A 26,100-nucleotide genomic window follows, 5' to 3' on the forward strand; every position below is an offset into this window, starting at 1 on the left:
ACTATACCTAATATTATGTTAGGAGTATTGCAAAAAGCCAAAAAGGGAATGGAGAATATATGATATAACGCGGGCATGTTATTATTCACAGGGTGGTTGGGCAGACCTAAGAAGCTGATATCTGGGGAAAAAAAAGCTTGAGCAAAGAGGAAGTGATCGGTCAAGGCAGAAGAAAACAAATGATAAAAACAAAAAAAGACCCTCAGGTAGCAACGTGCCTGGCATATCTGAGGAAGAGAAGGGTCAATACGGCTGGAGCAGAGAGAGAGAGATGAAATCAGGCAGAGTTGGGACAGGAAATCACGGAGGGCTGAAATATTAAAGAAGCAAAAATCATTTGAGCATTCTGGCTGACAAGCACAGAAAAATGCTGGCAAACTGGTGCACTACTTATTTTTTTAAGCTTCATTAGAATACAGGATACTCACTTATATTTACATATTATGTTTGGTTGCTTTTGTGTTGTAACAGCAACACTAGAGATATCTGGTCCACAAAGCCTACATTTTTTTGAAAAAAATTATTTGTTTTTATTGGAAAGTCATATATATAGAGAGGAGGATCTTCCATCCGCTGGTTCACTCCCCAAGTAGCCTCAATGGCTGGAGCTGAGCTGATTCAAGGCCAGGACCCAAGAGCTTCTTCCAGGTCTCCCACACGGGTGCAGGGTCCCAAAGCATCGGGCCGTCCTCGACTGCCCTCCCAAGCCACAAGCAGGGAGCTGGATGGGAAGTGGAGCCACCAAGATTAGAACTGGCACCCATATGGGATCCTGGTGTGTGCAAGGTGAGGATGTTAACCACTAGTCTAAAGCACCAAACCCAAAGCCTAAATTTTTTAACCAGCTATTCCTTTACAGAAAAATTTGGGAACCCCTGATGTGGAAAGTGGACTAATACTGGGTGAGAGTCAGAGGTAAGGGAAGTAAGTCAGGTGAGGGATACTGGTTGCTTGGATCATGGTGGTAGCTATGGCTGTGCTAAGAAGTGGTGGAATACTTTGCATTTTAGAAACAGAATAAACAAGGATTTGGGGCAGACTGGCAGGAGATACCAGAGAAGATGCCTCCAAAGTTTTGGTCTAAGCATCTAGAAACATGTAATTACTGTAGATAGAGGAAAATAACAGAAGGTGTGCCTAATCATGTATAATAGGAAAATATCAGGAGCTTAGATCTAAAAACATTCAATTAGGATATACGTAAGACACAACACTAGAAAGGGCCAATAAAACAGAAGGGAAAACTGATCATTTCAATACAGCTGACAAAATATGACCGGACCATCGACTGAATCTTTCTTTGGGAGAAACCTGGGTTTAAGGAAGGCCACCGGAAAAATGGGTCTGGAAGGAAAAATATGATTAGTCAGAGAAAGAAGAGGAAGATCATACTTCCTGGACAATGTTCCAGGAAGAGAAGAGGTCATAAATGAGAATGAGCAAAAGCATGGTGGGGGTGGGGGTGCAGACATGTGGTGGTATGGATCAACTAAAAGCAAGCATCCTAGGCTGGGCACAGTCAAGGCTCCGGAGAGCTTCTGTGCCCTAATAATTAACTTGGACTTTTTTGCTGACAGGGAGCCACTGAAGACTTTTCAGCAAAGAAGTATCATATTCAGATCCGTAAGCTTTTTTTTTTTCTAAAGATTTATTCATTTTATTACAGCCAGATATACAGAGAGGGGGAGAGACAGAGAGGAAGATCTTCCGTCCGATGATTCACTCCCCAAGTGACCACAATGGGCCGATGCGCGCCGATCCGAAGCCGGGAACCTGGAACCTCTTCCAGGTCTCCCATGCGGGTGCAGGGTCCCAATGCATTGGGCCGTCCTCGACTGCTTGCCCAGGCCACAAGCAGGGAGCTGGATGGGAAGTGGAGCTGCCGGGATTAGAACCAGCACCCATATGGGATCCCGGGGCTTTCAAGGCGAGGACTTTAGCTGCTAGGCCACGCCGCCGGGCCCTCCGTAAGCTTTCATTCACTTGAGCAGATTGGGTGGCAGCACTCTTGAAGCACAGCTATAATGCAATGAGTTGATGAGAGCTGTCACAAAAGATGCAAATTGGAGCCCTGAGTAATTAACTCCAATGTCAATCAGTTGGGTATTTTAAATAACGAGAGTCTAACCTTCTTTGCCTACCATGAAATATAGCTAAGACAGTTTTGCAGAATAATATCTTTGACTATGGTTGACCATAAGCTTAAAATAGCCACATCACTTCAAAAAAGCTACTGTAAAGTTACATCAGTTTGCCAAGAGATCTTAGTACTCAGGCCATAAGTAATGCTTGTATTCATTCCTGAAGATTTATCAGAGAAAGAATAATGGCAATCTTGAGTACTTTTAAAAACTAGGATGTAGGGCTCGGCGGCGTGGCCTAGTGGCTAAAGTCCTCGCCTTGAATGCCCCGGGATCCCATATGGGTGCCGGTTCTAATCCCGGCAGCTCCAGTTCCCATCCAGCTCCCTGCTTGTGGCCTGGGAAAAGCAGTCGAGGACGGCCCAAAGCCTTGGGACCCTGCACCCGCGTGGCAGACCCGGAAGAGGTTCCAGGTTCCCGGCTTCGGATCGGCGCGCATCAGCCCATTGCGGCTCACTTGGGGAGTGAATCATCAGACGGAAGATCTTCCTCTCTGTCTCTCCTCTGTGTATATCTGACTTTGTAATATAATAAAAAAAATCTTAAAAAAAAAATAAAAACTAGGATGTGATATTGTGGAACAGTAGGTTAAACTTCCGTTCGTAGTTTATGACGGAGTGTTGGTTTGACTCCTGATATTCCACTTCCCAACCAGCTTTCCGTTAATATGCCTTAGAAGGCAGCAGAAGATGGAACAAATACCTGGGCTCCTACCATTCACAAAGGAGCCCAAGATGGAGTTTCTGGCTCCTGGATTCAGCCTGGTTCACACCCGGCCCAGACCTAGCTATTGCTGCCACCTGGGGAGTGAACTAGAAGACGGACGAGCACTCTCTCCCCCTCTATCATTCTGCAAGAAAGAAAGAAAGAGAGAGAGAGAGAGAGAGAAAGAAAGAGAAAGAGGAGAGAAAGAAAGAGAGAGAGAGAAAGAAAGAACGAACGAACGAACGAACGAACGAAAGAAAGAAAAGGAAAGGAAAAAGAAAAGAACAAAGGTACCAAAATGTTAACAGCAATGTCGAGTAAGGAGCCCTGGCAGAAAGTGCGAGTGAGCAGGCTCCGCCTAGAGAAGTCCTACTCCCAGTGGATTTATAAACAGCCATCTGAAGTAGCAGCTCACAGTGTATAAAACTACTTCTACCTTTGCAAGAGAGAACATGAGCAGAAAGATTAACAGTGGGCGCTGAACCCAGATTCCTGCACTTGAATCCTGTCACTTAGATCTGAGTCACTTGGGGTAACTTATTTAACCGCTCTGTTCCTAATTCCCATCGTCTAAAAAATGAAAATAACAACAGTATACCACTTGCAAAACTAAGAAATCAGCATATATGAGATGCTTGTAACAGTGCATGGTGCAAAGGTAATGCTAATTAGCCATGACTAATCACCATGAGACCTTGGAGAAGTCTCAAGCCTTTGGAGTCAATTTTTCATTTGAAAATTAGGACATTACTCACTACCTCTCTGGGATATGAGTCAAACAAATCAACATGGGAAAGTATTCCAAGCAACTTAATTCCTTTTTTTCTTCCACAAACACTTTCATTATTTTCTATATTTGGCCAAGCACCATGCTAAACTTAATCTTTATTATCTCAGCTAAACCTCACAACTGTGCAGAATTGACTATTGTCCTCATTTTATGAACAAGAATCTTGGGATTGATAGCTTATCTGAGGCTGCACAATTAAACAGCTGGGTTGTGAGCCCAGTTTCACTGCATGGTTTATGGGCTTTTATGAACAGTCCCTAATTTATGTCTTTGCAGCTAATCATGTGTCTAGTTCATATATAAAGGGATTCAATCAGTGCCGTGGTTGTTGAATCAATCAAAAAATGAATACTGACCATTTTCAAGTTGGGACAATTACTTTGAAGAAAGAGAAGTGTAACATAGCAGAAACCAAAACACCATTAGGCAGTGATGAGATTTTGAACAATAGAACCTAAGCAAGCTTTCCTGATGTCTGAAACAAAGAACTTAGACCACACCATCTCATATTCACACTCTAACATTTCAACACATGACACTTTTTCTTTTTAGGATTTATATTCATTTACTTTAAAAGCAGAGTCACAGAAGAAGGAGGACAAAGAGACAGAAAGGGAGAGAAAACCTCCTATCTCCTTCCCAAATGACTGCAAGGGCTGGGGCTGGGCAAAGTCAAAGCCAGGAATCCAGAGGTTCTTCCAGGTCTTCACCATGAATGAAGGGGCCCAAGCACTTGATTCCAGCTTCCTGCTAATGCATACCTAAGGACAACAGATGATGGTTTTAAGTAGCTAAGTTCCTAGAACCCACATGGGAAAGGCTGACTGAATTCCTGGCTCTACCAGTGGATGGGAAATTTTTCTTGTCCTCTAAAATTAAAAAAATTAAAAATTTGAAAAATAAGTAAATAAAGAGTAATTAGGCTAAATATAAAAAGCCACTTAGGAGAGTAAAACATAAAGCACAAAATATTTCTTAAATAAAAAATTAAAATAAGCAATTTCCATTTTAACACTTAAGAGAAATTTTAAAGTCATCTCAACAACTGTTAAACATACCACGTATAACAAATCAGTAGTCCAGGTCTGTCTAATTCATTATGCTGTTAACTTCTATGCTCTGTAACTATAATAGGAAAAAATAAGAAAAATGCAAATGAAATATTCTGGTGGTACAGAGGGAGAAAGGTTGCACCTGGCCAGCCTATATCTAGATCTTGGCTCCATCACTTAACCAGCTCACTTTGTGGGACAACAGAAAACACTTTCAAAGGGCTATTGTGAGGATTAAAAACAGAACACATGTGAAGGACTCCCAGACCACCTAAAAATCAAGTAAGCATTTACCAAATGCCAGCCATTCTGATAACTGCTGACAGTCTCTGTATCATCACCACGATCCTTGCACAGGAGACTTCTGTTGCTCTGTGGACAGCAGCTTTTGTTCTCTTCAAAGCAGCCTCATGTCCTCAGGGATCTGCTGGGATGAGTACATGGCTCCAACCTGGTTAGATGTTGGTTCAGAAACAGGCAAACACCTTGAGCTAACAAGAGGAAAATGGACTCAATTCCAGGATTTTCACAGAAGCCCTTGGTAAGAAGGAGCTTACTAGCGAATGGCACGGATTTGTAATCAGAGAGATCTGGTTCCTCTTGCCGGGAAGCCAGCTACAGTCTACCAGCTGAGCTTTCGAAGGGACGAGATCTGGTTCCTATCCTGGTCCTACCAATTAGTAGCTGTGTGATTACAGGCATCTAAGTCCACCTCCTCATCTGCTTGTCTCAAAGCGTTGATATGAGAACATAACAGTGCCTAAAAACTGCTCAGTCTTCTATCTAGCAATGAACAATTAGCAGAAGCTATTATTTTATCACTGACTCCCAAGTTGATTATCATACCTGAACCCTCTTGAGTTCCCTGTTCAGTCTTCCAGTAGTTTAAACAGCCATCTCCACCTACACATTCCCTTATCCAGTCTCAAATTCAACATTTCCAAACTTCTTATCCTGCCCCCATACTTCCCCATCACGCCCCTGGCTCCTCTAAAAGAATGCTTACTTCTGTATCAATACTACTTCATTAATAATACGCTGTTCAATTCTTCACTAATAATACTGCGTTTCTAGCAGTCTCTAAAGCCAGAATCCTGGGAATCTTTTCTAGACGGAAACTTTTCTTTCATCAATCATTAAGTCCTGTTAAGTATCAACAGCCTGACAGGAAAGAATTCTCCCAGGTCTGTGGGATAAAAACAAGGGCAAGATTCTTCCAATTTCAGGATGTGTGGCCTTTTCAATTAGCTTTCAAGGAGAACTCCACTCCTATGCATGCTTTCCTCATCTTATCCTCCTTGTGTCTCTCTTTCTTTCCATTATCTAGGGCTTTTTGTTATTGTTAGCTTCCCCCCCCCCTTAACCTCATCCTACAAGCTAACAAAGTTAGACCAATGCAATCTTTGCAGCTCTTGGACCCTTGCTACGTAGTACCAATAGAGAAAAGTTATAATCATGTACTTGGACACAACTGAAGGTTATCTTTGACCTCAACCACCTTCAGAATCTAGCAATCTATATTCCTCAGCAGATCTGTTGCCTTTCCTCAAAATCTATTTCAAAATTCCATCATCTACCTCTGTCAGCCACTATTTCAGCACCATTTCTAAATAACACATCTAAATCTCAAGCTATCTTCATCTCATTGTCCTCGGAATGGCTGGCATATAGAAGATACACAATTTAAAAATGGACTAAGAAGGAAGCTAATCCCCTTTAGTACTTCTGAAATTTCAATATGCATACAAATAAACTGGGAATTTTGTTGAAAATGCATATGCTGATTTAGGAGGTCTGGGGTGAGCTTAGAAAATATATATGTATGCGGAGGGGTGGGAGGAATCCCAGTACCTATAAAACTGTGTCACATAATACAATGTAATTAATAAATAAATTTAAAAATATATATGTATATACATGCACACATATATGACCTATACAAGGGAGACATACTGGGAAGTAAAGGTATTATATAGTATGCGTCTCTACCACCGAATAAAAGTAGGAGCCCCAAGAAACATTAATATACTTTCACATTATAACGCTAGTTTTTCTACCTTTTCCTAACCCTACCATGCCATGATATATTTAAATATCAGAAAGTTAAGCTTGTAACTTGTGCTGAGGGACTATACTATCATTATAGCATGGGGATAAATAGTGAAAGAAAAAAAATAGGAAGGGAAAAGGGGGGGATGAACCTCTAGGCCTTTAAAACTGTATTATGAAAAATAAAAAAAGGAATTTCTGAATTCCTTTTAACAAACTAGTGCTATCAATTTGGGAAAACATTTACAAAAGAAGGGTCTAGGGTAGGCCTTGTGGTATAGCAGGTAAATTGGCTGCCTTTGACACCAGCATCCTGTACTGGTATGGGTTCATGGTCTGGCTGCTCCACATCCCATCCACTTCCTGCTATGGCCTAGGAAAAGCAACAGAAGAAGGTCCAAGTGCTTGGGCCCCGGAACACACATGGGTGATCCAGATAAAAATCCTAGCTGCAGGACGGCCCTACCCTCGCTGATGCGGCCATCTCAGGGAGTGAACAAGCAAGCTGATCTCTTTCTCTTAAACTCACCATGGCTTTCAAATAAATCTGTAAGAGAGGAAGGGTCTAGGTTCCATCCTTCCTCACCTCCTGACGAACCTTTTACTCTAAGTCAACATCTGTTTTTTTTTTTTTAGATTTGTTTATTTCATTACAAAGTCAGATATACAGAGAGAGGAGAGACAGAGAGGAAGATCCTCCATCCGATGTTTCACTCCCCAAGTGAGCCGCAACGGGCCAGTGCGCGCCAATCCTAAGCCGGGAACCAGGAACCTCCTCCGGGTCTCCCACACGGGTGCAGGGTCCCAATGCATTGGGCCGTCCTCAACTGCTTTCCCAGGCCACAAGCAGGGAGCTGGATGGGAAGTGGAGCTGCCGGGATTAAAACCGGCGCCCATATGGGATCCCGGGGCGCTCAAGGCGAGGACCTTAGCCGCTAGGCCACGCTGCTGGGCCCAACATCTGTATTTTTAACATCTGTTCATCATCTGCTAACTGCCTCCTCCCCAACACATAACATACCTATCTCTTCTATTTTAAATTAGACCTTCTTTTACTTAGTATCCAATCATTTCAGCCCTCCTTGGCTCCACAACCAAGTTTCCATGAAGTGTCAGTTATTGTCAACAGTTTCCAAACTTTCTTGGCTCACAGAACCTTCAGTGTCTCAAGTCATTTTTTTCATAGCACTTCTAGGCAAAAACAAAACAAAAAAGACCTAATAATTTTATTAAACAGTTATGCACACCACTTAGTATGTATTTAAGTCCTAACAATGTAATGCCAGATGAAACAGCATCACCTTTTTAAGCCCTGGGATCAGATCAGATACTGACAGACTCATTTCCTCCTGCTGCATAGGAATTCTTGGTCAGGCCTTGCTTTTTATCACAGCACACACTAAACACAGCTTCAGAAGGTCTGACATTGCTGTAAAGAATGTACTGATGAACCATTTTGGCATCTAGCAGATGCTATTGCAATTTCCCTTAAAATTTTAAGATATTTCACAGCACCCTTGCTGAGTTTGCTAGTACTCTGGGGAAGAAAGTATTGAAAAGCTCTAGCTACTATAGCTGTTATTTCATCAACTGCTGTTTTCTATTCAGTTTTTGCAAAATTCTGGAGCATCATGTTATTTTTATTATCAGAAAGCGTTAAGTCACAAAGTAGTAATGATGACATAAGATCTTTCAGTTAAAATTGGTATAATTGCTAAACTGCAAAGAAAAAGCATGTGCTACAATTACCACTTAAGTGCTTCTAAATTTTTTTAAGTATTCCCTTGATTCACTTTAAAATATTTTCTTTGAAAATGACTAAAAATGTTCTTTTCCACATCTAAAGTAAAAAAGCTAATTCCTGTAATATGTAGTAAAACACATTTGAATTATTTTATATTTCAACTGTTAAAGATGTTAGGAATAAAGGGCCAGCATTGTGGTGGCATACTGGGTAACACCAATAATTGCAATGCTGGCATCTCATATGGGCACCAGCTGCTCCATCTCCAACCCAGCTCCTTGCTTATGTGCCTGGGAAAGCAGCACAAGCTGGCCCTACTGCTTGGGCCCCTGCACCCACATGGGAGACAGGAAGAAATTCCTGACACATTGCTTTTGTCTGGCCCTGTCCTGTTGTGTCCAACTGGGGAGCAAACCAGAGGATGGAAGAACTGTTCCTCCCTCTCTGTTAATTCTGCCTTTCAAATAAATAAAATAAAGGGAAAAAAAAACACTACTTAGTGTAATTAATTTTAGAAAACTCATGTGGAATTATAAACCATTTCTTACAGATAATTTGGGTTCTTAAATGTATTTTGTGCTATGATACAATTATTATGAGTCAAATTTCAGAGTACAGACATCGAAGTCATTCTAAAACTTTGTTAATAAACCACCAGAAGATAAAAAAAATGGTAAAGAAGTCAAAAAAAGCATTTCTGAAAATTAGGCAAACTCTAAAATATATCCATTAGTCTAGGCTAGAAATAACTATTAGGTTGTTTTCAAAGCTTTCAATTGATTACTGTCATTACGATTACTAAATAAATATGAGACATCAACACATTATGCAATAAATTGGCACTTACGTTAATAAGTAAAAACTCGTTGGAGGTCTGATTACATCTTTTTCTTTAAAAAAGATTTATTGATTTTCTTATTTATCTGTTTCAAAGTCATGTCAAAGAGAGACAAAGAGAGAGAGAGATCTTTTACCTGCCAATTAACTCCCTGAATGATTGCAAGATTCAGGACTGGGCCAGTGGAGGCTGGGAGCCAGCAACTCCGTTCTGGTCTCCCAAGTTGGTGGCAGGAGCCATGTATTTGGACAATCTTCTGGTGCCTTGCCAGGTTTATTAGAAGGTAGCTATTAGAAAGAAGAGAAACCAGGGTTCCAACTGCCACTTCAAAGTTGGGATGCATTGTTGCCAAGTGTTGGCTTAATTTGCTGTGCGGCACTGGCTCCTGATCTGATCATGTAACCTTATACGTATGCATGACTGGCTTTTGAAATTAACATCTAAGGATGTCAAATTTTTAATGAAGCTTATATAATTAAACTCAAGTTTAAAAATAAAATATTTATTAGCACCTGATTTTATTCTGCTAAGAGGGAGGGCATGGAAAAAGATCCTCTGATAATCCTCAGTCGAAGTGAGTCCAACACCCATTATGTAACATGATCACCTGAAATTTGGTTCAAGATGCCCTTATCTACCCACTAGTATCCTTTCTCACATTGCTAAGGCGATGTGCCAATGGCTTAAGTAATAATAGATTGGTTTTAATTAAAAATAAGGCTCTTGTATCTCAGTATAAATAAAACAGGCAGTCTGAATCCAAAACTGAATTTTAACTTGTGATACCCATGTTGACCAGCACTACGAAGAGGAGCAATGTTCAGTCAAGGCACACTTGGACCAGGTTTTAATACTTAGAAAAAACTGGGCCAAGGGTTCAAAATATAATCACTCCATAAAAAGAAAGCTTCTGGCCCTGGCACGGGCCTAGTGGCTTAAGTCCTCACCTTCCATGCACCGGGATCCCATAAGGGTGCTGGTTCATGTCCTGGCTGCTCCACTTCCCATCCAGCTCCCTGCTTCTGGCCTAAGAAAGCAGCCGAGGACGGCCCAAGGCCTTGGGACCCTGCACCCATGGTGGAAGACTCAGAGGAGGCTCCTGGCTCCTGGTTTCATATTGGCTGAGCTCTGGCCATTGCAGCCACTTGCGGAGTAAATCAGCATATGAAGATTTTTCTTCTCTGTCTCTCCTTCTCACTGTAAGTCTGACTTTCCAATTAAGATGAATAAATCTTTAAAAATAAAAAGCTTCTTGTCTATGGAACTATATCATGGAATAATGAAATAAATAGCTATATTAAAATTTAAAAACAAAGAAAGCTTCTTACCAATAATCATCTGCACAACAGCTGTTCTGATGGGGACATCTCGTCACAGGTGGGGACTGAGGGATTGCTCAGCACCAAGATGGCCAGAGGACAGAACCAAAACAGTACTAGCAGCCCTGTGTGTCTATTTCTGGTTTTTATCAACAATCACATTTCCTTCAGCCTCTGTCTGTATGCCCTTTATATGGATAATTCTTAGATGATAAAACAATGATAAGAATCTTTAAAGAGCAGGCATAAAGAAAAAACATCAGGTACAGTTCTTGAAAACTGGAATAATGAACAACTTTCTACCAAAAATTTCAAGAGATGTTTGACTCAACAATTTGGGGTCAATTTAAAAATTATGTATTTATATATGAGGCAGAGTTCTAGAGAAAAGAGACAGAGAAAGATCTGCCTTCTCCTATGTCACTCTTCAAATGGCCACAAAAGCCAAGTTGAAGCTTCATCGGGATCTTCATGTGGATGCAGGGGCCCAGTCACTTTTTCCCTGTTTTCCCAGGCATATTAGCAAAGCTGGAGCAGCCAGGAATCTAACCAGCACCCTAACCCGCCAGTATCACAGGCAGTGGTTTAACTCACCGTGCCACAATGCTGGCCCATAAGGGTCAATTTTTAATTTAAACAAAAGCAACCAATATGAATTCTAGTTTCACTTTTGTTATAAGGGCATACCCCAACCACTGCATCCTGCATACTATTATCATCAGATTTATCTCGATATTTTTTATTTATTATTTTTAGAGGATTTATTTCTTTATTTGAAAAAGCAGGGTTACAGAGACTGGGAGAGACATCTCCCATCTGCTGCTTTACTCCCCAAACGTCAACAAAAGCTGGAGCCAGGAGCTTCTTCCAGGTCTCCCATGGGTTGCAGGACTCAAGCACTTGGGCCATCTTCCACTGCTTTTCCACGTGCATCAGCAGAGAGTTGGACGGGAACTAGAACAATTAGAGGACTCGAACTGGAATCCACATGGAATTCTGCTATCATGGTCCCAGTCACAGGTTCTTATTTTTTAAAAATTTGGTTAATCTTACTGAAATGCCAGTTACAAGTAATAACAAACAAAGCAAAGCACACAATGCATGTTCATAATGAGAACAGGGGACAGGACAGTGTAAGGCAGAAGGAAAACGGAATCATAATCCAGTATTAACAGTTACTGATAAAGGCTCTTAGTCTCTTCTTCAACTTTAAATTAATTAATTAATTTTATTTATTGAAAGAGATTTTTTCATCTATTCGTTCACTCCCCAAACGCCCAGAGCTTGGACTAGTCAACATCAGGAGCATGGAATTCAGTCTGGGTCTTCCATGTGAGTGGTAGAAATCCAAGTACTCTAACCATCATGCGCAGTCTCCCAGGGTAGGCAATAATTAGTAGAAAGCTGAAATCAGAACTGAGTCAGAATCTGAACCAAGGCACATCTAGAAATCTAAAGCAATGATGACCCTAGCAAATATGTCGGGAGAGGTATGCTCTCCAGGGAAGACATTATTACTAAATTCATGGCATCCACACTTCATGATTCTTCTTAGGAACAACTAGGTCTTGTAAGAGGTCACTTTCCTTACCCTGTTTATTATGTAGTTTCGTTTTGAAAAAAACCTATTTTCTGGGAATTTTCAGGCCATGGGTGTGGGTGAGGGAGGTACAAATACACAGGCTTTTCTCTCCTTGAGATTCAAGGATATGCTGTGTTTTATCACAATGTGTAATCCGATCAGTTAACTTGGGGCACAGGCAAGGAATAAAGCTTAACTTCACCTTCAGTGCAGAATTTTCTCCTAGTACTTGGAGTTATAAATAGCTTAGACTATGTTGCCTATTTTTATCTGGAAAATTAGGGACTAGAAACAGCACGGTAAGCATAAAAAGCAGAGCTGACCACAACAGGATAAAAACTCACGAAAGTCTTACTTGGGTTTTAGAAACTGTATGGAAAGGTAGAGAAGCCGAGGTGACGCACAGGTCACAGGATTAGCTCAGGACAACTCAGAGACTGCTAAACATGAACAGTAAAAAATAAGAATTAAACAAAGGATGCTCTGCAAAACATAATATAGTATGGTACAGCATATTATAAAATAGGTTTCTTGCCTTTATAACATTCTGAAGAAGACATTTCTGGGAAACATGCAAATTTTTGAGAAGAGAGAGATTACTGAAGATTCAAACTTTGCAGAGATATTAGGAAGGGAACTTAACCTGGATCCTAAAGGAAATGAAAGATTTGAGATGCTAAGACAGTGATAACCCGGTCTAAGAATCCACAGTGCTAGGAAGAGTAAGTTGGAAAGCAGTAAGGAAACAGGTTAGCTGAAAGTGGTATTCCAAAGAGTAGTGACAGGTCAGAGTGAATAGATGCCTAAGCAAACAGTGTGTATTAGATGCCAGGATAAAACTGTATAATTCAAACAAATCTATCAAAACTTCTAAAGTGTTGGTATATTTCTATAGGATGGATACAGGAGGCACAAACAAAATAATGAATTAAGGAAAGAATGCTTTCTAAAGGTATGTTGTGTTTAAATCTTAATTGGGGTAATGCAGTAGATATTCAAATGCAATATTTACTGAGTCCCTGATGACAGCAGCTCAGTTTACCCAATGGAGTATGCAAGGAGGCCTATTTTTAAGTGGCTCACAAACATCTGCTGTGAACCACATGCTGCTGGGGATGGAAAGAGTGAGGGCAATGGATAGGATAGAGAGCTGCAATTCTGCTTAGAGGGCTGGCGGGGGGGGGGACCGAAGCAAGTTGGAGAACCCTCTGCCTGCTTTTCACAGGAAGGGTGGAGGAAATGTACAAAGCAAAAATGGAAATCTATCCAGGGACCTGGAAGGCAGCTCTTTTGGACTTGAAATATTCTTTTTGAATCAAAACAGCAACAGGGTTAGGCATTTGGCCTACTGGTCAAAACACTCCTTGTGGGCCCACACAAGTTCTGGCCCAGTTCCCAATCCATGCTTTCCATTCATTAACGCCGTGCGAGGTATCAGTGATGGTTCAAGTATCTGAGATCCTTATGTAAAAGGCCTGGATTGAGTTCCTGGCACTTGGCTTCACCCTAACCCGCTCTGATTGCTGCAGGCTTTTGGGAAATAAATCAGGGGATAAGAAATCTCTCTCCGGACCCGGCGGCGTAGCCTAGCGGCTAAAGTCCTCACCTTTGAATGCACCGGGATCCCATATGGTCACCAGTTCTAATTCCGACAGCTCCACTTCCCATCCAGCTCCCTGCTTGTGGCCTAGGAAAGCAGTTGAGGACAGCCCAAAGCCTTGGGACTCTGCACCCATGTGGGAGACCTGGAAGAAGTTCCTGGATTCTGGCTTCGAATTGGCATAGCACCGGCCATGTGCTCACTTGGGGAGTGAATCATCGGATGGAAGATCTTTCTTGCTGTCTCTCCTCCTCTCTGTATATCTGACTTTCCAATAAAAATAAATTAAAAAAAAAAAAATCTCCCTCTTAAATAAATAAAAATTGAAGCGATAAAATTTTTTAAAAATTAAAAGCAGCAATGGATAAACTGGACTGGAGGGGAAAAATCTAAACAAAAAAAAAGGGCTTTTGCAACTGTCCAGGACAGAAATGAAGACAGATTTTAATAGAAATCTGTAAGCAGAAAGAAAAATAACAGACCTATGGGAAATAATTTTTAAGTAATATTTGTTGCCTGGTAAGGTTATCTATAACTCCAGTACTAGTCTCCACATCAAGAAAACAAAGGCCTCATAATGTCCAATATTTGTCAAAGATTATCAAGTATAGTTCCAAAGCTACTGTTAATTTTCTCCTTCTGCACTATTTCTTTTAATATTTATTTTTAATGGAAAGTCAGATACATATACAGGAAGAGAGACAGAAAGGAAGATCTTCCGTCTGCTGATTCACTCCCCAAAGGGCTGCAACTGTTGGAGCTGAGCCAATCTGAAGCCAGGAGACAGGAGTTTCATCCAGGTCTCCTGCACAGGTACAGAGTCCCAAGGCCTTGGGGCGTCCTCTGCTGCTTTTCCAGGCCACAAGTAGGGAGCTGGATGGGAAGTGGAGCTGTCGGGACTAGAACTGGCTCCCATATGGGATCCCAGCATGTGCAAGGTGAGGACTTTAGCTGCTAAGCTACTGTGCTGGGCACTTCCTCACTATTTTAAGAAGCTATCATTTTCACCTATAAGTCAATGCTATCATTTTTGACATTTATAAAAAACTATTTATTTTATCTTTATTTGAAAGGCAGAATTATAGAGACAAGGAGAAACAGAGAGATCTTCCATTTGCTGTTTCATTTCCCAAATGTCTGCAGTGGCTAGAGCTAAGTTGATCTGAAGGCAGGTCTCCAATGGACTTGAGCTCTCCGCGGCTCCTTTCCTAGGCCATGGATAAAGTAGGGAGCTAGATTGGAAGTGAGGCAGTCAAGATTGAAACAAGTGCCCATATGGGATGCCAACACCATAGGAAAAGATTAGCCTACTAAGCCATGGTGTTGGCCTCATTTTTTGACATATGGTCATTCTACTTCTTCCCAATTTTTATTCGAAACAGCAAGATTTTGTTTTATTTGTTAAGGTTAAAAAAACTTCTTAGAAAGGCAGTTACTGACAGAAGAAAAGACAAAAAGAGATCTTCTACTCACTGGTTCACTTCCCAAACGGTCACAATAGTTAGGGCTAGGCCAGGACAAAGCCCCACCTTCTATTTGGATTTGAGAGACCCAAGAACGTAACATCATCTTCTGCTGTTCTCCCAGGAGTATTTTCAGGGAGCTGGACCAGAAGTGAGCAGGGACTTGAACCAGTGGTCAAAAGCCGTGCTTGCATCACAGGGAGGTGGCTTAACTTATCATACCACAATGCTGGCCCCAAGTCCTTTTTTTCATACTTGTAAAGATTTAATTATTATAAAAGGCAGAGTTAGGGTTATAGAAGGAGAGACAAAGAGATCTTGCACCTGCTGGTTCACTCTCCAAATACCTACAATAATCGGACCAAGTCAAAGTAAGAAGTTAGAAACTCCATCCAGGTATTCCACATGGGGGCAGAGACACAAGTACTTGGATCATCACTTGATACCTCTCAGGTTCATTAGCAAGAAGCTGGATTGGAAGAGGAAGTGACACTCAATCCCAGATACTCAGATGGGTGAAGACATTTCAAGATTTTGTACCACAATACTGGCCTATCTTCTATCTATCTGAAAGAGTGAGTTTTCATCAGGTGGTTCATTTGCTAAAAACCCACAATTTGGGGCCCGGCAGCGTGGCCTAGTGGCTAAAGTTCTCGCCTTGAAAGCCCTGGGATCCCATATGAGCGCCGGTTCTAATCCCGCCAGCTCCACTTCCCATCCAGCTCCCTGCTTGTGGCCTGGGAAAGCAGTCGAGGACGGCCCAATGCATTGGGACATTGCACCCGCGTGGGAGACCCGGAAGAGGTTCCAGGTTCCCGCCATTGGATCGGCACGCATCGGCCTGCTGCGGCTCACTTGGGGAGTGAATCATCGGACAGAAGATCTTCCTCTGTCTCTCCTCCTCTGTGTATATCTGGATGTAATAAAATGACTAAATCTTTAAAAAAAAAAAAAAAAAACCCACAATTTGGAGTATGACCAAAGCTGGGAGTCAGCAACTCAGACTAGTTCTCCCATTTAAGAGTGGTAGGAACCCTGTTATTTAAGCCATCACATAAGTCGGCCAGGGTCTTCATTAGCAGGAAGTTGGAATTAAAAGCCAGTCATGGGCCCAGCACAGTAGCCTAGTGACTAAATCCCTGCCTTGCATCTGCCAGGATCCTATACAGGTGCCGGTTCATATCCCGGCAGCTCCACTTCCCATCCAGCTCCCTGCTTGTGGCCTGGGAAAGCGGCAGAGGACAGCCCAAAGCCTGGGGACCCTGCACCCGCATGACAAACCTAGAAGAAGCTCCTGTCTCCTGGCTTCAGATCGGCTCAGCTCTGGTGGTTGTGGTCATGATTGGGAGTGAAACAGTGGATGAAGATCTTTCTCTTTGTACCTACTTCTCTCTCTGTAAATCTGTCTTTCCAATAAAAAAGAAAATAAAATAAATACATCTCTAAAAAAAGCAAAAGCCAGAGTCACAAATTGAAGCCAGGTATTCCAACATGTATGCGGATTTCCTTAGCAATGTCTTAACTGCAAGTCTGAATTCAGATGTTTTATTTCTGACTTTATTTTGACATGGAATCTAAATATATGCTTGCCTCATGCTGAACCACTCAATTATCTCCAATGTTTCCCTCAACTTCATAGCTGTGTATGTCTTTTTCCATGGATTTACAAACCATTTTAAGTGCGTGGTTGATACAAGAAAGCACAGACCTGTTTGGAGACGACAACATCAGAAGAGTGCAAGATTTTCTGTAACAATTCCTCGTCAAAGAAGTCATAAAACCTTTGGAGATGACAGGATGAGCCTATGAAGTTAAAAACAGCAGCAGCATGCACAATCAAGTTGAAGGAATGTAGAAAAGTAGATAGAACATACAGTCTTTTCTTCCCTTTATGCCTGTGGTTGGAAAATAAGTGACAGCAGGTCACTATAAATGGAAACTTAAAAGTGAGACAAGAGGATAAGAAGAGCAAAAGAATTAGGGTGAGATAAAGTAACTATTACATTCCAACCACTCAAGCCAGAATACGTGAAGTCATCTTTACCTCTTCCCTTCGCTCATACCTCATATCTAATACAATCAAAAAATCTCATGGCTTCTACTTTCAAAATACATTCAGAAGATAAGTAATTCTCATCATCTCTATCATCTCTAGTGCCAAGACTGCTGTAAGAATCTCCTAATCAGTATTCCTGTTTCCATCCTTCCTGCCCATGTCTACTCCCATGCAGTAGCTAGAGAGCTTTAAAAACAAACCCTTCAATGTCCTCCCATATCAGCCACAATAAAATCCAGAGCTCTTGCCAGGGCTTGCAAGGCAAATGGCTATGTAAACTGCTCTAATTTCCTTTATTGCTATTTCAGTGATTATATCTCCCTCACTCATTTTGCCTTAAACACAGTGGGTTCCCTGCTGTTCCCTGAATACACAAGGTGCATTCCATGTCAGAGCCTTTGTATTTACTATTTAGTACCTTTATGTGCAATGCTCTTTGTGCACATGCCTGTGTAACTTATCCTTAACCCAACTTCATTCAGTTCTCTACTTATAAGAGAATCCCTTAGTTATTCTCTTGATCTTCCTAACACTATATATCATGTAGGGTTTACTAACTGTCCCTCCCTACTTTTCAACTACCCTAAGCAGAATCCAAGCTTCAGACATGTGACTGTACATGAAGGAGACTCATTTAATACTTGTTAACAACTGAACAAAAATATTACCAAAGCAAGACTCAGAAAATACAGGGAGCTAAAATTATACGTAGTTTACTTTGATTAAAATACTAGCATCTTGGAGCGGGGAGGGAGTTCAGCTGTCTGGCTCAGTGGTTAGGACACTGCCTGGGACACCTCCATCCCCTCATGGACTGCCTAGGTTTGCACTCTGGCTCCGCGCCTGACTCCTCCTTCTTGTTGGTGCACCCCCTGACAAGCAGCGCAGGATTGCTCCTGCTGCACACTGGAGACTCCGAGTTAATGCCCAGCTCTTGGCTTCAACTTGCTGGCCCCTGGCTGTTACAGCCATTCTAGGAAGTGAAATAGGGGATAGAGGTAAGGGGAAAGATCTAGGATCTAGGATACTGAATAAAGAAAGTAATAATGCCAGACTCATAAAACCTTTTACAGTGACTTTAACAAGTAAACAGAGGCTACAGATACTGGCCAAACTCTTCAGATACACAAATGTGAATCAGTTATAGAAAAATGGGATTATGACGTCGAAGACACTGCAACAGAGGCGAACAGTTCAGAGGGGGGACTAGGAAATACTTAATGTTGTGAGGGGAGATTGTTGATCTTTGTTCTTTCATTTTTTTTTTAAAGCACAAGTATTTTAAACAGAATACGAGCCAAAAACAAGCTATGAACATGGCTCAGTTATCTCAATGACACCATGTAATCACAAACAACATTCCAAGTGTGGACACATGGGCATAATGAAAAAGGAGGTAGAATGCAAGTGCGTACAGTCAAAAGATTTTTAAAACTTGTCCTAGACTGAGCTATGATGAAGAGGCTGAAATACTGGTGTAGCGTTAGAAGACTAGAGTGAAAAATTAACTACAAATAGCTAAGCTGATAACATCTATCCAAAGGCATACCAGAAGGGCACAAGCTTCAGAAAACATCGGAGAACAAAGATAGATTTCACAGAGGGAAAGAAAACAGAAAACAAACACCTAAACAGGACATACAGAGCAGAAAGACAGCTAAGGAAACCAACAGTGTTTACTTGCCTCAAGCTTTAGATACGTTAGAGGAAAGACAGAGTTGGACAAAAACAAAAATCTAAGGAAATTAAAAGGGAGACTTTCTAAAGGAGGAAAATTGCAACTAGAGTGTCAGATAAGTCAGTGTGGCATAACTGAAGGGGGAAGGAAGTCACGCATGTTCAAATATATCCATAAAGATGGCATCAAATACAATTAAATCAGATGAAGAGATTGTGACATAACAGGGAAACGAATCAAATGTTTCGTTCCTAACCAGCTCTAGGACTTTGAATAAGTCAGCACCTCTCTCAGACTTACTTCCTTTAAAAAACAAAACAAAACACTGTGTATCACATGAGAGAGAGGTTAGGAAGTTACTAGGTTAGAAATTAATGATCATGCTACTTTTTTTTTTTTAATCCACTTTGTAACAGAAGGAAATGACAGGGAAAGCATACAAGTAACTCTTCCCCTACAGGATTAGAGTGCCTTAGCCTGAGAGGCAGAGAGGGCAGGTATCACTGAACGTCATGTTACAGGTGGAGCAGCTGAGGCTCAGAGAGATTCCCTCACTGGACAGAGAATGGGAAGTTCAGAATCCCATCCTGGTCCAACAGCAACACAAGATCCCTGCTACTTACAGATGTCATTTTTGCTTTTCTTCCTCTTCCTTTCTCTGCTCCTGCCCATCCTTCCTCTGACGCAGGGTTGCAGGATATTTTCATGACTTACAGTAAGTAAGTTATAAAGATGTAAAGAAACTTTTAATTTAAAATTCATTTGGACATATATATATTTGGTTACCTATAAACTCATTATACAAATGTTTTTTTACTGAGTAGAATTTGGTTTCACTGAAAATGAAAACTATCCTTTTAATCCAGACAAATCTCCTTTGTAGCTGGCACAATTACCGCAGGTCAATATTTTCAGACTTTGGGTACACAACATAAATGACTTTGATCATGAATTCTAGTGCAGCTATTAAGTTATTAAATAAGTGGCTTCAATTTGTATGTCCTAGATTCCAAAAGTAGGGAGAAAAATAACAGAAGTAGACAGAGAAGGAAATTTGGCTTGGTTGTTTTATGCCCACTACTTCATTTATGTAGGTGTAAACAGTGAAAATGACTTTTCACAGTGTTGGAATGGTAACATGATGAATCAAGTCCTGGTGAGGCCTCTCACATGAGGCACACTCTCACTATGTCTTCAAAGGGTTAGTTCATATTTTACACCTAACATGATTGCACCTCTTCACAGCAGTGATAATAAAGTACCGCATTTTCCTCACCCTATTCTGGCTTTAAAAATAATATTCAGGGGCCCGGCACAATAGTGTAGTGGCTAAGGTCCTCGCTTTGCACGCCCGGGATCCTATATGCGCGCCAGTTCTAATCCCAGCAGCTCCACTTCCTGTCTAGCTCTCTGCTTGTGGCCAGGGAAAGCAGTCAAGGATAACCCAAAGCCTTGGGACCCTGCACTTGCGTGGGAGACCTGGAAGAAGCTCCAGGCTCCTGGCTTCGGATTGGCTCAGCTCCAGCCGTTGCAGTCACTTGGGGAGTGAATCATTGGACGGAAGATATTTCTCTCTGTCTCTCCTCCTCTCCATATATCCGGCCTTCCAATAAAAAAAATAAATAAATGAAATCTAAAAAAAAAAAAAAAGAAAAAAATCATATTCAGGGCCCGACACGGTAGCTTAGTGACTAAAGTCCTCACCTTGCACTCACCGGGATCCCATATGGGCGCAGGTTCTAATTCCAGCAGCCCTGCTTCCCATCCAGCTCCCTGCTTGTGGCCTGGGAAAGCAATCAAGGATGGCCCAAATCCCTGGGATCCTGCCCCGCGTGGAAGACCTGGAAGAAGTTCCTGCCTCCTGGCTTCAGATTGGTGCAGCTCAGGCCGTTGCGGCTCACTTGGGGAGTGAATCATGGGACGGAGGATCTTCCTCTCTGTCTCTCCTCCTCTTTGTATATCTGACTTTGCAATAAAAACAAATAAATCTTTAAAAAATCATATCCAATACTCTGGTTTATCTTCAAATCCTATGAATCTTTCGCCTTTTACTAAAAAAAAAACAAATCACATTCAGCCCAAGTGAGTAAGTGCAGTACTAATGAAAGCTAAGTAACATAGCAGCTGCTGTGACATGGCCAATAAAGCTACTGCCTGAGAAGTCTGCATCTCATATGGGCACCGGTTCTTGTCCTGGATGTGCCAGTTCCAATCCAGCTCCCTGCAAACAGCCTGCAAAAGGCTGCCCAAGTAGGAAACCTGGTAGAAGCTCCTAGTTTTGCTTGTTTGCATTTGGCCTTGAGACCATCTGGAGAGAACTACCAGACCGAAGATCTCTCTCTCTCTCTCCCTCTCTCACTATAAACTAGTCTTAACCTTACCAACATAATTTGCAGCCAATGCTTTATCTTTTCCTTTTAGGGAGGCAATGGAACTCTAAATTAAACTCTCTCTCATCATCCTTATGCCTCTGGATTCTGCTTCCTCTACTTCCAAGTCAAGGCACCTATGACTTCACACAGCCCACATACTACTATTCTTTACAAAGCAGCAAAGGTTCCTTTTTTTCTGGTCACCATTCAAAATTTTGATGGGGAAAAGGGTGTGACAAAGCAAAGGATAAAGAACCAAAGCACAGGATCAGAGCAAAAAGAGGGAGATTTTCCCTCCAAAGACAGGAAAAAAGTAGAAATTAAAGCTCAGTTACTTCAGAGGCAACAATTTCGTTTCTGTTTTTCCCCTACACTATTTCATTCTTCTCTATGGTGCCTTTCAAAGCAGCTGGACAGAGGTTGGGGTCCTGTACAGTATGTTAAGCTGCTGCTTGTGATGCAAGTATCCCACCTTTGAGTGCCAGTTCAAGTCCCAGCTGCTCTGCTTTCCACTCAGTTCCTTGATAATGTGTCTAGAAAGGCCCCACTTTACTAACCTATTATATGGGTAATACACCAGTAAGCTAAGCTTCTGCTTTGAAATTTAAAGAGAGAAAAATAGTACACATTTGCGGTTACTTAAAATCACTGTGATGAAGGCAATAAAATTCTCGATTGCAGACTGTCACTACAATCACATGTAATAATCATATTCTGACTTCTTTTAAATAGTTACTCTTAAATCAGCACGCTTCAGGCAGGTAAATGCAAAGTGGTTTTTAAGTCATCATGCAAAATATTTTCATAAGTCAGAATGGCCTGGCTGGGTAAGCACAAGGAGTCTGACAGACACAGCAAGCTACAGTAGGGATATGCTCTGATCCTGAAGATGAGCCTGATGTATCTGATTATATTCCATTCTAGAAGGGCGGTCCTGTTTTCTAGATTAGGAGGGGCTGGGATGGAGTCACAATGCAATGTTCTTCCCATTTAAATAGACGTAACAGTAGACTTGGCACTTTACAGACTAACCGTGATTGTACATACAGGCACTTACTGAAAAAAGCTTACATAGCCCAATCATAGTTTGATTATAAATAAAGTAAATGCTATTTGCTATTGACAAAATATGTAGATCAAATTTTAACTTCAGCGGTATGTTAAGTGAGCCACAACCTGTCTTCTAATGTCTCACTTAAATCTATTACAGCAGAAAAACCATGGGCTTTACATTTCAATGACCCAAGTTTGAGTACCAGCTAGGTTATCATAAGTGATCAAGTGGCTGAGCTAAAATTTCAGTTATAATTTAGAAATAATATTATGTCACAGGATTATTATTGTGATTACTTTGCACTGAGCCTAATGTGGTGTCTAGTAGACTGTTACTGCTCAATAGATGGTGGATAATATTTTGAGAGCCTGCTTATTCCCCCAAAGCAAGCATCCTTGTTTCTTTTTTTTTTAAAAGAGACACTTACATGTTCAAACATGATTCTCAAAAACTTCAGCTGAGAAGTATAACGAAAGGACTTTCCTAAGTCATAAATTTTCAAATTACACTCCTAAAACCAAAGCATAAGAGCAAAACCAAAGAGTTCTAAATCTTTTCTTCCTAGTGCCTTATTACATGATAATACATGCAGTCAGGTGACTTAACATTTCAACCACACCGCCTTCAGTCTTTAGGATTCCTGAGGAAGGAGGTGACTTATTTTCATTGCATTAATCATGACTCCCAACTTAATTTTCCAACTCTATACTTTGGTCAGTCTTCATAGCCCTTTTTCCTCAAACTGATTTCTTTTCTGCTATATAGAGTTCATGGCTATGTTCAGATTTGATTTGTGGGATAGAAGAAGGAAGAAGGGGAGGGAGGGAACTAGGGAAAAAAGAGAGGGAGCAAAAGAGAGAGGAAGGAAGGAAGGGTGGAAGAAAAAAAATTTCAAAGACCAAGGCTGAGATTCACGCAACCCTTCCCTCTTCCAGCTTAACATTCAGACACTACTGTTTTGAAAATATATGATACATCTTCATCCAGCAACGAACTGGGAATACATAAAGCCGACTTTACATGGTTTTTTTCCCCACAAAATGTTCTTGTTTAGAACTTTCCTCACGTGAGTGGTCAGACAGCCGGAGTCACACGCAGCGACCATCAAGACAGATGCTCTGACACACAAAAAACAACTAATAGGAAGAGTCGGAGTGTGTGTGTACACACAGGCACAGGTGAGGATCTCCCAAGACACACTCTCCAGACTGCAGACTCGGAAAGGGACCTTTTGGGATGGAGGAGATCGACGGAGCAGGGTGGCCTGGGAGGAGCTGGATGCGAAGACTGGGATCTGGGAAGTAAAGTGAAAAACAGCTGTGGAAGAACCTGCCTACTGTTGACCATCCTGAGGGAGGCCAGAGGACTAGGCTGGATGGGAACTGAAGACTGTCAGGGAAAAGCAACAACCTGAAAGAGCAGGCAAAAAAATGACCCCATGCTGCAACTCTGAGCCTTCCTTGTTTCTTTTTTTTCCCAAGAAACAAAAAAACAGCTGTTTTTTCTTTTTAATTGGGGTGGGGGGATTCTATTAACAAAGCAAATAAAGGAAATCTATACTAAAAATGTAATTTACCTACACAGAGCTGAAAACGGAAATACCTCTTTCCCAGTTTTATAAGTGGCTTCAAAACAGTCAGGGAGATGAGGGGGAGGGGAGTAGCCAAGCTCTTCCCGAATAGATAGATGGTAAATAGATAAATATAGAAAGATACAGAAAGAAAAATAAAGTAAGGAAGGTGGGAAGGAAGGAAGAGAGGGAAAGAGAAGGAATCTTCCAGCTAAAAGCTTATTTTAAGTGTACCTTTTTGCAATCAGCCGGCCAATTCTGAACTCCGTGAATCAGGATGTGTCAAGCACCATGGAGAACTCAAGAACTTATGCAAACTCGAGGTAGAGGCAGAACTAGGACATGGGTTGGGGTAGTACTCTAATGCCCCCATTGGGTGTTTAGAATCCCAGTAAGGTTTGAATTCTGACTAACAGTGCAACAGCAACGTTAAAGGAAGAACGGGGGTGCCTAAGTTCAGTCTGAAAATCATGAACCGGGAATACGTGGAAAAGCAGGGGACGCAGAGCAAGACGCTTCTCTCTCTCTCTCTTTCTCTCCCTCCGTCCCTTCCTCCCTCCTACCTATGCATTCTATTTCTATCCGTGCTTCTTACGGGTGCTATGCAAGAAAGAAATCTCTATACGGAGGAATTCGGTTCCTAACCCTGAGCAGCTCGTGCCCCTGGAAGGAGGGGCTGCCAGCTTTCTACGGGACGTGAAGCGCGAACCCTTATGCACACACTTACTTTCGTCCGGCCATTGATTTTGTAGTTGCCCAGCTTCCCGTTACAGTGGCGGATCAGGTCGTCCATGCTGCTCATCAGCAGCCCAATGGTTTCGCAGCCGGGCTCCTTGCCCTCGATCCAGGTGATCTTATCGCCTCGGATGTCCTTGGACGAGTCGCTCTTCTGGCTAACCAGCTGGCCGTCCGTGAACTTGCCCGTGTCGTGTAGCGCGCGCACCTCGTCGCCGATCTGCTGCCCCGTCTCCTTGCCCAGGAAGTCGTCCACCACACAGATGCCATGCTTGTTCATGCAAGGCACGATGTACTCCAGCGCCAGCTTCAGCGCCGGCAGGGGCTTCGTTTTCCCGTTGGGCCGTAGGCCGACGCCTTGGCTCAGCCCTTCGCCGGGGGAGTTGCTCGGCGGGTACATGTTTGCCTTCTCCAAAATCGACGGGCGGCCCAGCGGCTCCACCTTCCTGGGCTCCGCCTCGGCCGCCGCTGGGCCCTGGCCGCAGGCGTTCGCGCAAGGTGGGGACGCAGCTGCGGCAGCGTCGGCCCCGGGTTTGGTCTTTGCCTTGGCCGCATCCCCGCCGGCCGGCCGGCCCGAAGCCTTGGTGGCGGCGGCGCTATCCCGACGCGCCGCTCCTTTCCTGGCCTCCCGGGCACCGGCCCCAGCAGCCCTGGGCGGCGGCGCGGCGGCGGGTGGCGCAGGGCCGGGCTGCTGGTGCGGACCCGCTCCATGGCCGGGGACGCCCTCGCTGCCCTGGCACACGAGCTTGTGCTTCTTCCAGTCCTGGCGCTGGTGCTCTTTGCAGCAGTAGAATGAGCTGCGGCAGCGACCACAGCGCAGCAGGTTCTCCATCTTCCCGCACAGCTCACAGTACTGCCGGTCTCGCTCGCTCTGGCTCGGTCCGCCGGGCCCGCCGCTGTCATTGGCCATGGCGGAGGCGTCGGCGGAGGCGATGGTCGAGTAGGAGAGGTGGTGGCCGGATGGCCTAGCCTCAGGCCGGGGAGCAGGGAGAGCGCCGAGGAACGTTACTGCGCCACGCATCCGCCGCCCCTCTCCTCAAGGCAGGCCGGCGGCCCCTCGCCCTCGGCCAGGCCGCTTTCTCGTCCGTGCGTCGGGCCACGCAGCGTCCGCGGCTGCCTCAGCGCCTCATCGCGCGTTCGGGATGGAGGACGGCCTGTGAGGCGGACGGCGATCTTGGCTCCGGACGCGCTGGAACAGCAGCAGCTCTCGTCGTTGCCGCCGCCGCCGCCGCCGCCTCAGCGTCCCGGGCGGCCCGGCCCAGCCAGTGGAGGAGCGCAGGGCGTGCGGGCGCCACTCGCTCTGCGCGCTCTGCACGTACACCACGGCCCCGCCGCGACCCGGGCGGGCGGCG

General features: G+C 43.1%; 1 protein-coding gene across 1 annotated transcript in view; it reads right to left on the bottom strand.

Annotated features, from left to right (window-relative positions):
- Positions 1 to 25,769, bottom strand: part of EGLN1 (egl-9 family hypoxia inducible factor 1) — a 46,824-nt gene extending 21,055 nt beyond the window's left edge. The window contains exon 1 of the mRNA XM_004578537.2: positions 24,741 to 25,769. Coding sequence (XP_004578594.2) covers positions 24,741 to 25,769 — 1,029 coding nt within the window. The remainder of the gene's footprint in view (positions 1 to 24,740) is intronic.
- Between the last annotated feature and the right edge of the window lie 331 nt (positions 25,770 to 26,100).

Source organism: Ochotona princeps, chromosome 10, assembly GCF_030435755.1.
Source record: "Ochotona princeps isolate mOchPri1 chromosome 10, mOchPri1.hap1, whole genome shotgun sequence".
Classification (NCBI taxonomy): Eukaryota; Metazoa; Chordata; class Mammalia; order Lagomorpha; family Ochotonidae; genus Ochotona; species Ochotona princeps.